General features: G+C 42.0%; 1 protein-coding gene across 1 annotated transcript in view; it reads left to right on the top strand.

Annotated features, from left to right (window-relative positions):
* The window catches only part of TMC2 (transmembrane channel like 2), a 135,998-nt gene extending 124,933 nt beyond the window's left edge, over window positions 1–11,065 (top strand). The window contains exons 17-20 of the mRNA XM_010591820.3: window positions 5,474–5,599; window positions 6,909–6,987; window positions 8,183–8,300; window positions 10,788–11,065. Of these exons, the coding sequence (XP_010590122.2) occupies window positions 5,474–5,599; window positions 6,909–6,987; window positions 8,183–8,300; window positions 10,788–11,005 (541 nt within the window). The 3' untranslated portion in view covers window positions 11,006–11,065. The remainder of the gene's footprint in view (window positions 1–5,473; window positions 5,600–6,908; window positions 6,988–8,182; window positions 8,301–10,787) is intronic.
* The last annotated feature ends 1,363 nt before the right edge of the window (window positions 11,066–12,428 follow it).

Raw genomic sequence — 12,428 nt, 5'->3', positions numbered from 1 at the left:
TCGGCAAAAACAAGGCTCCAGCAACTGATGGAATATCAAGTGAAATGTTTCAACAAATGGATACAGCACTGGAAGTGCTCATTCGTCTGTGCCAAGAAATTAGAAGACAGCTACCTGGTCAATTTACTGGAAAAGATCCATATTTATGCCTATTCCAAAGAAAGGTGATCCAACAGAATGTGGAAATTATTGAACAATATCATTAATATCGCCAGCAAGTAAAATTTTGCTGAAGATCATTCAAAACCGGTTGCAGCAGTACATCGATAGGAAACTGCCAGAAATTCAAGGCGAAGTCAGAAGAGGATGTGAAATGAGGGATATCATTGCTGCTGTCAGATGGAGCCTGGCTGAAAGCAGAGAATACCAGAAAGATGTTTACTTGTGTTTTATTGACTACGCAAAGGCATTCGTCTGTGTGGATCACAACAAAGTATGAATAACATTACAAAGAATGGGAATTCCAGTACAGTTAATTGTGCTCTTAAGGAGCCTGTACATAGACCAAGAGGCAGTCATTCGAACAGAACATTTCATCATATTTATTCAATCTGTATGTTGAGCAAATAATCCAAGAAGCCAGACTATATGAAGAAGAACAGTGCATCAGGATTGGAGGAAGACTCATTAACAACCTGCAATATGCAGATGACACAACCTGGCTTGCTGAAAGTGAAGAGGGCTTGAAGCACTTATTGATGAAGATCAAAGCCTTCGGTATGGATTACACCTCAACATAAAGAAAACAAAAATCCTCACAAATGGACCAAGAAGCAACATCATGGTAAGTGGAGAAAAGATTGAAGTTGTCAAGGATTTTGTTTTACTTGGATCCACAGTCAACACCCATGGAAATAGCAGTCAAGAAATCAAAAGACAAATTGCATTGGGCAAATCTGCCGCAAAAGACCTCTTTAAAGTATTAAAAGCAAAGATGTCAATATAGTGATAGAGTATATATATTTTTTTACAATACAGGTCTACCAATGAGAAGAATGGAATTCATGTTTAGGGGAGGGATAATATTTCGCATAATAGTGGTTCAAAATTAGTGTTCTCTATCATCAAAATTGATTGCAAATGTTCATCTGCTAATGCTGACCTGTAATGAGATTTTATGTATTTAGCTTTGGAAAATGTCTTTCCACACAGATAGGCACTCCCAGATAACTGATATGAATCCACAAGCCTGATTTTAATTGAGCATATTCATCCCTTGGAAGGCATTTATAGAATTCTATAAGATCTGTTAGATCTGTTGTTGATAATTGCTGTTTAGCATGTCATTATGTTGCAGATTAATCACGTCCAATTGAATTACATGGGAGATCTTCAGTTGAACAAATAACTGGATTTTAAAATAAGGAGATTTCCTTTGCACTCGTATTGAGGTTGGGAAAATACTGCTGGAACTGTAGTTTGAGCTAAGGAAATATACCCACTCCAAATATGTTTGGGAATCGAAATTTTATTCTTGTATTAACTTTTGAGAGCATTGAAAATGTATAGAGCACTTAGCATTATTTATGATTCAGACATGAGTTTTTCAAAAAGACTTTACCACAATGTAAGTTTCACATGTAAGCACTGTTTAGTCTTGTGATTTTAGCTTGAATTTATGAAGAAACACTATCAAGCCTGTAGTAAAAGCTCATTTCCAAAGCCATTCAGTGCTCAATAATAGTGGTTGAGAGGCAGTTCTTCTCATTCAGAAAATTTTCAATCTCTAACCCAAACTCAAAAAATCACACACACAAAAAAGTTTTACTACTGCTAAGCCATTGAACTGCTATGTGGTAGGGCAAGTAAAGATATTCAGCTTCTATTCCTGACAAAAATTTACAAAATTGAAAATGGTTAAGTCATGAGAGTAAATAAAGTTCACCATTGACACTACTACTAGTTCAATCCCACATGATACGTTCAACTATTTTTTACAAATTATCTTTTGATGACTAATATGATGAATAGCCATAGATTTTAAACACCTAAGATTTCACAAGCTTTGTAATTTTGTCCAATTTAGTCTTTTTCTACTGTATACATATTTGGACCATTATCAGTTGTTGCACATCTTAGCAGATTCTACTTCAGGTTGTACTGAACAAGTATTTTCTCAACTTCTTTGAAAATATTCTCACCCATATTTGTTCCACACAGACTATTCATAGAGACTAATTTTTCAGTCACTTCAAACTTGACTTTAACTCCTCAAATAAATAACTGAGCAGTGTCAGTAACATCTGTCAACTCATCAAACAAGGGCCAAGGAAAACCACTTGGAATCATTTGCCTTGTTTTTTTATAGGCCATTGCTCTCAGTGTCCTAACTGTCCAAGAAACTGATCTTGTTTGAAAGTCTTTAAAAAGTTTATTTTCATTGGATGCATTTCTTCAGCCGCTACAATGAAACACAGCGTAATTAAATCACATTCAGTAAGTGGCTTTCCTTACTTAGCTAATAAATGAGCTACTTGGAAAATAACTTTGGTTTCAGCTTCATTTTTATTTTTTGTCTTTTAAAGAAATTCTACTGTAATGCGATACTGTTTTAAATTTTCCATTTTTTTCTGACCATTACTTTCCTGTGAGGTGGGAATAATGTGCTGCATGCTAGTCTGGTAATGTCAATGCATACAGTATCCTTTTAGCACAGCTATAGTGTCATTGTGCAGGCCTGTTTACACAATGGTTAAGAGCCCGACTGCTAACCTAAAGGTCAGCAGCTTGAATCTGCTAGCTGCTCCTTAGAAACCCTATGGGACAGTTCTACTCTGTCCTGTTAGGTCACCATGAGTTGGAATCGAGTCAACAGCAAAGGTTTGGTTTGGTTTATAGTGTCATTGCATGGTAAGCACAATGCTTTCTCATCTCTGGTAGGCTGAATAATGGCCCCCAAAGATTTTCAGGTCCTAGTCCTTGGAACCTGTGAATGTTACTTTACATGACAAAAAGGTCTTTGCTAATGTGATTAAATTAAGGATCTTGAGCTGGGGAGATTATCCTGGATTATCTGGCTGGGCCCTAAATGTAAGCACAAGTGTTCTTGTGGTACTTAACCTCTCACCTCCTAACAGGAGGGAGGCAGATGGAGGTTTGACTATAGAAGAACAGAAAGTGATGTTGACCATGGAAGAAGACAGAGATTTGAAGATGTTATACTGCTGGCTTTGAAAATGGAGGAAGGGCCATGAGCCAAAGAATGCAAGGAACGCAACTCTAGAATCTGGAAAAAGCAAGGAAATGGATCCTTTCCTAGAGCCTCTAGAGGGAGTACAACTCTGCTGACACCTTAGTTTTGGCCCAGTGAAGCCAATTTGGACCTCTAGCCTCCGAAACTGTGAAGGAATAAATATGTATTAAGTCACAAAATTTGTGACAATTTGTTACAGCTGCACTAGAAATTAGTATACCACCTTAGTCATCTAGTGCTGCTATTACAGAAACACCACAAGTGGATGTCTTTAAGAAAATTATTTTCTCACAGTTCAGAAGGCTAGAAGTCCGAATTCAGGCCACAGGCTCTAGGGGAAGGCTTTCTCTCTCTGTTGGCTCTGGGGGAAGGTCCTTGACTCTTCAGCTTCTATTCCTTGGCTCCTTGGTGATCTTCATGTGGCATGGCATCTTTCTTCTTCCACCTCTGTTTTTCACCTGCCACTGTAATCTCTTTTATGTCTCAAAAGAGACACATTTTACACTAATCCTGCCTCATTAACATAAACCTGCCTCATAAACCCATTCCCAAATGGGATTATAACCACAGGCATAGGGGTTAGGATTTACAACACATATTTTAGGGGGACACAATTCAATCCATAACACCATCTAATCTGATAACACAATAAGCCACACTTGACTGTGCCTTAAAAGCATGATATTGGAAGTTCACTTTCCTCTTCTTTTCTTGTGTTGACATGATGAGTATGCTCTGGTAATAAAAAAAATTAATTAAATGTCATGATTTGGCAATATGCATTTCACTTGAAATGCTGTTGTAACTGCCTCATTGAGATTTGTAGTGTGCTGCACAGCAGTGCTAAACAATGAGGGCCACCAGTGGTCTTTGGCACATTCCTCATCTCTGTCATTGTAGCATGAAAGCAGCCATAGACAATACGTAAATCACTGAGCATGGCTGTGCTCCAGTAAAGCATTAATTACAGATACTGAAATTTTAATTTCAGATTTCCACATTTACGAGGCACAAAACATTATTCTCCTTTTGATTTTTTTTCAGTCATTTAAAAATGTGAAAATCATTCTTAGCTCACAAGCCATACAAAAACAGTTTGCAAGCTGGATTTGGCCCAAAGGCCATAGTTTGTCAACTCCTGATCTACACTTTATACAAGAGAAAAATGAGGCTGCTCGCTGCAACATTTTGGAGGACTCTTATAACTTACCAGTGCCATATTAAGTGTTTTTTTTAATGAATTCACTTCTGTATCCTCTAAACAATCTTCTGAGAAAAGTACTATTATTATACTTGTAATACTATACTATGCTATATTATTATACAGATGATAAAACTAGGTCAAGAAAATGTTCTGTGTCTTGCCCAAAGATCTCAAATTTCTGCAACACTGTCCAGTAGAATTTTCTGTAATGATAGCATTATTCGACATCTGCTCTTCCAACATAGTTGCTTCTAGCCATATTGAGCATTTGAAATGTTGCTAGTGAGACTAAGGAACCGAATTTTTTATTTTGATTAATTTTTATTTTGTTTCTAATAGCCACATTGGACAGTGCAGCTCTTGTGAGGAGAGTCAGGGTGTGAACACGAGCATGTGTGTCCCTCAGCTAATAAATGGGGGAGCAAGGATTCAAACCAGAAATTCCAAATCCCAAAGTCCACTTCTTGGTGTCAAAACCGGCAACCAAGAGCCAGCAGAGTCCAGTGGTTTCCAGGCAGGCATTAGTGGAAGTCACTCTGCATAGAAGTTCTTAGGTATTTGAAGAAAATCATAAATACCATTGTGAACTGTCCAGGAGTCAGTTCTAATCCTAGAATTATAACCTAAAGACTAACTGTAGGTATTTTTGAGAGACATCACGAGCTTGTTCATAATATCGGCCTCTGGAGAACAATTTCCATGTCAAGGGACCTGGAGGAAGCTCCATGTTGGTCTTGTAGCTACATCATAGGCAAATTTCTCCCCATTAGAACGTAGGAAAAAGTCCATTTTTATCTTTATCAGGAATGTGTCAGGCACAGAACACCAATGTGGCTTGAGAAGTTGTTGGGTACCAAGGACATGAAACTGGTGAGCCAGTGTGCTGACCCAGCTCTAGTCAAAATGACAGTCCCTTGTGGGGCATTTTTTTTACTTACAGCCCATCTGCAGCAGAGCTCTGGGTCTTCCAGGAAAGCAGTGGTGAGTGGTGTCTTTCGACCCATGGGGCATAGATATGATTCTGTGTGCCACATGGGCTTCTCAGTACGCTGAAGCCCATTCTCTCCTCTTTACAGTGGGAAAAACAGAATGTACGACGTCATCCACGAGACCATTGAAAACGATTTCCCAACCTTTCTGGGAAAGATCTTTGCTTTCCTCGCCAATCCAGGCCTGATCATTCCAGCCATCCTGCTGATGTTGTAAGTTGACCAGGGCCCATGGCTCTGCTGCATGGAAGCTTCCCTTCATGATTGAGCTGTTGCTTGACAGGTCCTTCTTTCTTGCCTTCTGTGTTAGTCTGAATTCTCCAGAAGCAGACTCTGGGATTTGAAGTTCCTGGTTCAAACACTTGATCCCCTGTTTATTAGCTGGGGGACACACAGGCCTGTATTAACACCCTGACTCTTCTCACTAGAGCTGAACTGTCCAATGTGGCTGTTAAAAATAAAATACAAATTAATCAAAAGGTTCAAATTCAATTAGTTTATTGAGTAGGTGGGTGGGGAAGTGAGATAGGGAAGGGAAGGTTCATTGTTAGTATCACTACCACTTGCTGATCTGATCCTGCTGGAGAACACTGGGAGACAGCGTAGAACATATGCCTCAGAGTTACCCACTCTAAAGGTAGGGACTTGGGGCATTTGAAGACCAGCTCCCAAAGTCATTGGTTGAAGGCTGCTAGGAGGTGGAATGTTAATTCCCGGCAATTTTGACCAGCTGCGTTCATGGATAGAATGGCTTCTGGGGGAGTAGAGGAGGTAGCGGGGGCATTTGGGAGGAAAGGTTCAGGCACAGAGGTACTAGTAGTGGCAAGTCTTTCAGGGACCAAACTGATAGTGTCCAAGGGACATGGATGGCACTGACAGTACCTATAAACCCTCTGTAACAATCTACTTATGAAAAAGTAGCCATTGAAAACCCATGGAGTGCCCTTCTAATCTGACACACGTGAGGTCGCCATGAGTCAATTCGAATTGACAGCAACCAAGACAGAATAGCAAGGGATGGATGACCTTGGGCAAGTTACTTAATCTGTCTGAATTTCAGATACTCATCTGTAGAGGTGGGGCTCATCCTTCCTACTTCATGATGTTTGCATCAAAACCAATGAGATGTGGGTGTGTATGCACATGGCATAGAGCTCAGCACAGGGCAGGAGCCCAGGAAATGGGAGTGACTTCTTTTGCAGGCAGGAAACCCTGCCACACGCCAATCTCTTCAGACTGCCCAGAAGAGGAGCGATCCTTTAGGCTAACCCTTATTGAGGACTTTGAGAGCTAGAGACATATAGGTCATGGCCACACTCAATAGAATAGAGAAGGGAGAAGCAGGGAACAGAGGCCTTTAGGACATTCCCCAGGTCAAGTGGGGAACTTCGGATGGTAGGATAACCCCCCTGCCCCAAGGCAAAGGCCCTGCACCTGTTCCAGGAATTTCTGCCTTGGCTCCTTGGGAAAGGCATGGGTTCTTTCCAAGATGGTAGGACCAAAAGAGGCTTCTCTCTTGCAGCCTGGCCATCTACTACCTGAACTCAGTTTCCAAAAGCCTTGCCCGAGCTAATGCCCTGCTGAGGAAGAAAATCCAAGCGGTGAGTCTGGCAGAAGCTTCATTCTGGAGGGTAAAAAGACGTCATGTTTGCTTTTTTTTCTAATTTGCTCTGCAAGTCCAGTTGCATTTGCTAAATGGCTTCCTTCTAAACGAAATCTAAAAACAGCTGTATTACAAGAAGTAGCCTTCGAGGTTCAACACCACGCGTGTATGTTCTAGAAGTACTTGGGGGTGCATAACAATAATAATTTAAATTATGAGAGGTTGCTGAAGAACAGAGGAAGTTTAATGGATTCAACCAACGCACATACATAATAAACCCAGTACTTACAATAACTCCTACAGATTAAAAAAAAGAAATGCTTTTGTCCAAACAACATATTACTTGTGCCCCTTGGTGTAAGAGGTCTCCTGAGCAGCCTCTCTCAACACCCCAGCTGACTCTGACCTCTGACTTCTCTCTTCCACTCTCCCAACCCCCCGGCCACCTCCTGTAGAATTTAAAGGGCGGACCCTAACGCCCACCCCCTCCTTGCTCCCTTTCCCCCTCTCCTGGAGCTAATCTCATCTGTCTGGCTGCCAGTTTCTCATCTACAACTCCTTCTGTTAACCTCACTGGGCTCCTGCCCAGATATAGAAAACCACTGAAATACAGGATCGAAAGTGTTGCTGTCCCTCCCCTGACCAGATATTCCTTCAAACACTATGTGAATCTGAGAGTCTCAAGCTTTCCTCTCCAGTCAGTTGTGAGGACTGCCAACTTAGGTGATTTAAGGTAGTTACCAAGAACTGGGGGGCATTGGTGTTTCGGTGGTAGAATTCTCACCTCCAATGCTGGAGTTCAGTTCCTGGCCAAAGCACCTAGTGTGCAGCTACCACCCATCTGTAAGTGGGGGTTTGCATGTTGCTATGATACTAAATAGCTTCCAGACTAAAATGAACTAGAAAGAAGGGCCTGTCGATCTACTTCCACAAGTCAGCTAATAAAAACCCAATGGATCACAATATTCCAATCTACAACCAATCATGGGGATGGCACAGGATCGATCAATGTTTCACTCCATTGCGTGTGGTCACCATGAGTCAAGGGCTGATTTGATGGCAGCTAACAAAATCATCACCACCACCAAAAACCGAAAATAGAGTCTTTGCTCTCTAGCTTTCACCCACCTGTGCTCTGAGACTCAAACACCCACTTCCTTGGTCAGGACCAACAATTCATTTTTTTTCTGCAGCTCCATGAAGTTGAGAAGAGCCATAAGACTGTCAAAGACAGGGCCACAGTCAAAGATTCAGGGGACATGCTTAAAGGAAGCTCCAAAAATGCCACCCAGCTCCAAATCACCACAGAAGGTAAATTCTATTCCATTATGAGTGCATTTTACAACACCACGTACTGTGAAAACAGACCAGTCTAGGATCGAAATTAGACTTTGACAATTATTAGTGGTATGAAGTTGGGCAAGTTATGAAGTTCTGTTTTCTTATCTATAAAATGAGGTTAATCATAACACCCACCTCATGGGGTGGAAGATGAGATGAGATCATGCATGTAAAGCGCTTAACAGAATTCCCGGCAGAGAGAGAGAATCAATAAATACTACCTGGTAGTAGTAGTAGGGGTAGGAGTATCTGGAAATGGGGAAAATACTACCACCTCTACAGCAGTCTTTCTCTCATTTCTATTCTTTTAAGTTCCTCACCAGGTGCAATGGTCATTCAGTGATAGAATTCTTGCGTTCCATAGGGGAGACCCAAGTTCAATTCCTGGCCGATGCCCTTCATGCACAAACACCACTGGTCCCTCAGTGAAGGCTTTCATGTTGCTATGATACTGGACAGATTTTGGTGGCGTTTCCAGGCTAAGACAGACTAGGAATAAAGTCCCAGCGATAGATCACAAAGGTTAGATCCCCAACTGATCATGGGGATGGAGCAAGACCAGACAGTGTTTCATTCCATTGTGCATTGGGTTACCATGATTCAGGGTCCGAACTGACGGCAGCTAACACCTCCAACACCAGAAACCCTGGTGGTGCAGTGATTAAGCACTCAGTTGCTAACTGAAAGATTGGCCATTCAAACTCACCAGCTGCTAGGCAGGAGTTGCGGCAGTTGGCTTCAGTAAAGATTTACAGCCTTAGAAACCCTATGGGGCAGATCTACTCTGTCCTATAGGGTCTCTATGAGTGGGAATCAACTCAATGGCAATAGGCTTGGTTTTTGGTTTAACATCAACAAGGAGCCCTAGAGGCACAACAGTTAAGAGCCCGGACCCATCTAGCAGCTCCGTAGGAGAAAGACAAGGTGATCTGCTCCCATAAAGATTACAGCCTAGGAAACACTATGGGGCAGTCCTACTCTATCACATGAGGTCACTATAAGTCAAAATCAACTCACCGGCACCTAACAAAAAAAATACCAACAACAAAGTTCCTTACTATGTTTCCCATGGCAATTGTTCTCCTTTATGTTCCTCATAATTTAGTCTTCATTTAGGAAATGATTTTGTCTCCTTCATCGCTTTCTTTCCTTTGTCGGTTACCATATTATATCCTCCTAATGTCTGGCTACTTAATCCAATGTAGGAGTGCTGTTGGTGCCTGCCTGGATCTTCTTAATCTGGCTGGCATACCCATCTTCCAGATACTCTTGAGTGTTGGCTGAGAATGGATCATAACTGCCTGTGGTGGGAGAGATATTTGTTCTCTCTTTTGGAATGTTTATTTTTAGGAGGAGAAATAGAAAGATTTGAATCCAACAGCTGCTACTCCTGCCAGAACCAGTTTATGTTCTCTTAATAAAGAGAAACACAGAATATCTAAAAGAGAAATGTGAGACAAGGTCACATAAGTTGCAAAGACAGTGTTCCCGGGCTTCAAAGGAGAATGATCGCAGGTCTAATTGAAAGAGACCATCTTTGGAATGATCCCATTTTCCAAGGATGGTCCCCATTTAAAAATCAAACAGTTATCTGAACGTGTACGTGGGACTAGGGTGCGGAGGAGAGCTTAGGAAGATGGCCAGCCTGGAAAATCCCCAGTAGACTTGCCCTCATTTTATTTCTTTTTCTTGAAGTTTTAGCTATGATGATTCTAGCTATTCTAAAAAACAGGCTCAAATTCAATAAAAGTTTATTTCTCACTCCACGTAAAGTCCAAATTGGGTGCTTTTACTTGATGGCCACTTTCTTCCAAGTGACGATGTGGGGACCCAGGCTCCTTCCAGCCTGTGGCTGCACCTGCATCCAACTGGTACAAGGGGAGGATCCTGGAGACACACTTGCAAGTGGTGCACATCAGAGTCTGGGACTCAGTCACATGGCCACACCTATCCACAAGGGAAACCTAGTCTACTTCTGTGTCCCAGAAGAAGAGGAACTGGGTTTGATTAAGAGCTGACCAGTCTTTGCCCCTAACTTGCAGTTAGGGTAAGAGAAGGAAGCAAGTAACTGAAAGACCTGGAAATCAGACCTGATTCCAAATAGTTTCCATGGTCCCTACCCCTCTGCAATCGTATTTGGCCCTGGCAGCCACCCTGTGAGGCTGTTGTAATTGTTGTCCCAGTTTCACACTTGAGAGAACTGGGACTGAGGCTAGGCTAAGGCCAGAGCTCAAAGCTAACTTCTCCAGGCAACAGATCCTACTCCTTCAACTGCTTATGCAAATACTAGCCCAAGGTGCAGCCAGCCCCCTGAGGGCAACCTGAGAGCTCTCACTTGGTCAAACAGGACAGAACTCTACTCGTACTGCAGGGCAGCTTCAGGGAGCTCTAAATTGATGCCAGGAAACTGGAACAAACTCTCCCACATCATCATTCTTGTCTTGGTTCATTTTCCAGGGACCATACCTGACTCTTCCCACCAAAGCCAGACTCCAGACAAGAAGGCACAGGGCGCTGGGACCTCCAGTTCTGCTGGCAGAACTGCACTGCCAGCCAACAGGCACATCCCTGTATCTCAGTCCCCTAGAGTCAGACCAGATTCTGGCCAACCCCTACCTCAGACTCATCCTTGGAGGTCAGCTTCCAGAAAGAGTGCACAGAGGCCGCCCCCCTGACAACTGGGACTCGCTGGAGCATCACTTCTAAGGGTGATCCTCAGGCCCCACTGTCTCACACACATACACTAATTGGTGTCCTCTCTTCCTGTCTCCTCTCATATATACACATTCTCTCTCTTCTCATTTACTGTGGTAGCTTTAATTAGTCTCAGGTCCTTGTTGGCTACCAAGAGGGGTGAACAATGACTTTATCTGCTCTTTAGGGAAGCTGGAACCTTCACCCCACTGAGTGCCCTTCCCAATAACCTTGGGTCAGGCACCTCTGTACCTGGCACTCATGGTGGTTTCTCCTGGCTCCAAGGTTTAGAAGGTAAGAAGAAAGCTGAGACCACCCCCCTTATAGACTTTTTTTCATGGCACACTTTTGGGAAGCAGGTTTCTGCCAGCTCCACAAGCTAAGAGGTGAATACAGAGAGGCCCACATTTCTGGCCATCACCTCGAACTAAAGGAAGTGAGGTGGTTTAAATGAAAGGGACAAGACGACGATGAAAATAAAGACAAATGAACCAAAGTTCAGACTTTGTGGGGAAAGATGATGACCCCCAAGTACCCGGCCTAAGAGAAGCTGATGCCATTAAGCACAAAAAATGCATTGGAACATCTGAGCAGCCCGGCAAAAGAGCATGTCAGTATACAGTTCTTCCCTAATTGAAGGAAACTTAAAGATGTTTAGGGCAGAAATTTTTCATGCACTAAATTCTAAAAGGAATTTGATAATGTACTTTTTGTATAAGGGACCTTGAAGATAGTTTCTTGGAAGAATTTTGCAAAGGATGAAATTCAGAGCCTTATTTCTGGTGATTCTGTTTGTTGTTGCGGTTGAGTCAGCTCTGACTCATAGTGACCTCATATATAACGGAATGAAAGGTTGTCTGCACCATTCTCATGATTGTTGCTATATTTGAGTCCATTGTTTTGGCCACTGTGTCGATACATCTCACCAAGGACCTCCCCTGCCTTCACCAACCCTCCACTTTACCAACCATGATGTTCTTTTCTACTGATTGGTCTTTCTTGATAATGTGTCCCAAGCAGGAAAGCAAAAATCTCACCATCCTCACTTCTAAGGAGGATTCTAATTTTATTTCTTCTTCTAAGACTGATTTGTCAGTCTTCTTCTAAGACTGACAGTTCAGGGATATTCAATATTCTTTGCCAACACCACAACGGGAATGCATCAGCTCTTCTGTCTTCCTTTTTCATTGTCCAGATTTCATATACATATAAAGTGATTAAAAAGATTATGGCTTGGGTCAGGTGTACATTATTCATCAGAGTGACATCTTTGTTTTTGAAAACTTTTAAGTTTTTTTGCAGCAGATTAGCTCAATGCAATACATTGTTTTATTTTTTAACTGCTGCTTCCATGGACGTTGACTGTTGATTAAACTAGAATGAAATCACTGACAACTTCAATTA

Source organism: Loxodonta africana, chromosome 24, assembly GCF_030014295.1.
Source record: "Loxodonta africana isolate mLoxAfr1 chromosome 24, mLoxAfr1.hap2, whole genome shotgun sequence".
In the NCBI taxonomy this organism is placed as follows: Eukaryota; Metazoa; Chordata; class Mammalia; order Proboscidea; family Elephantidae; genus Loxodonta; species Loxodonta africana.
The sequence above is the reverse complement of the archived record's forward strand: the minus strand, read 5'-3'. Positions and strand labels throughout refer to the sequence as shown.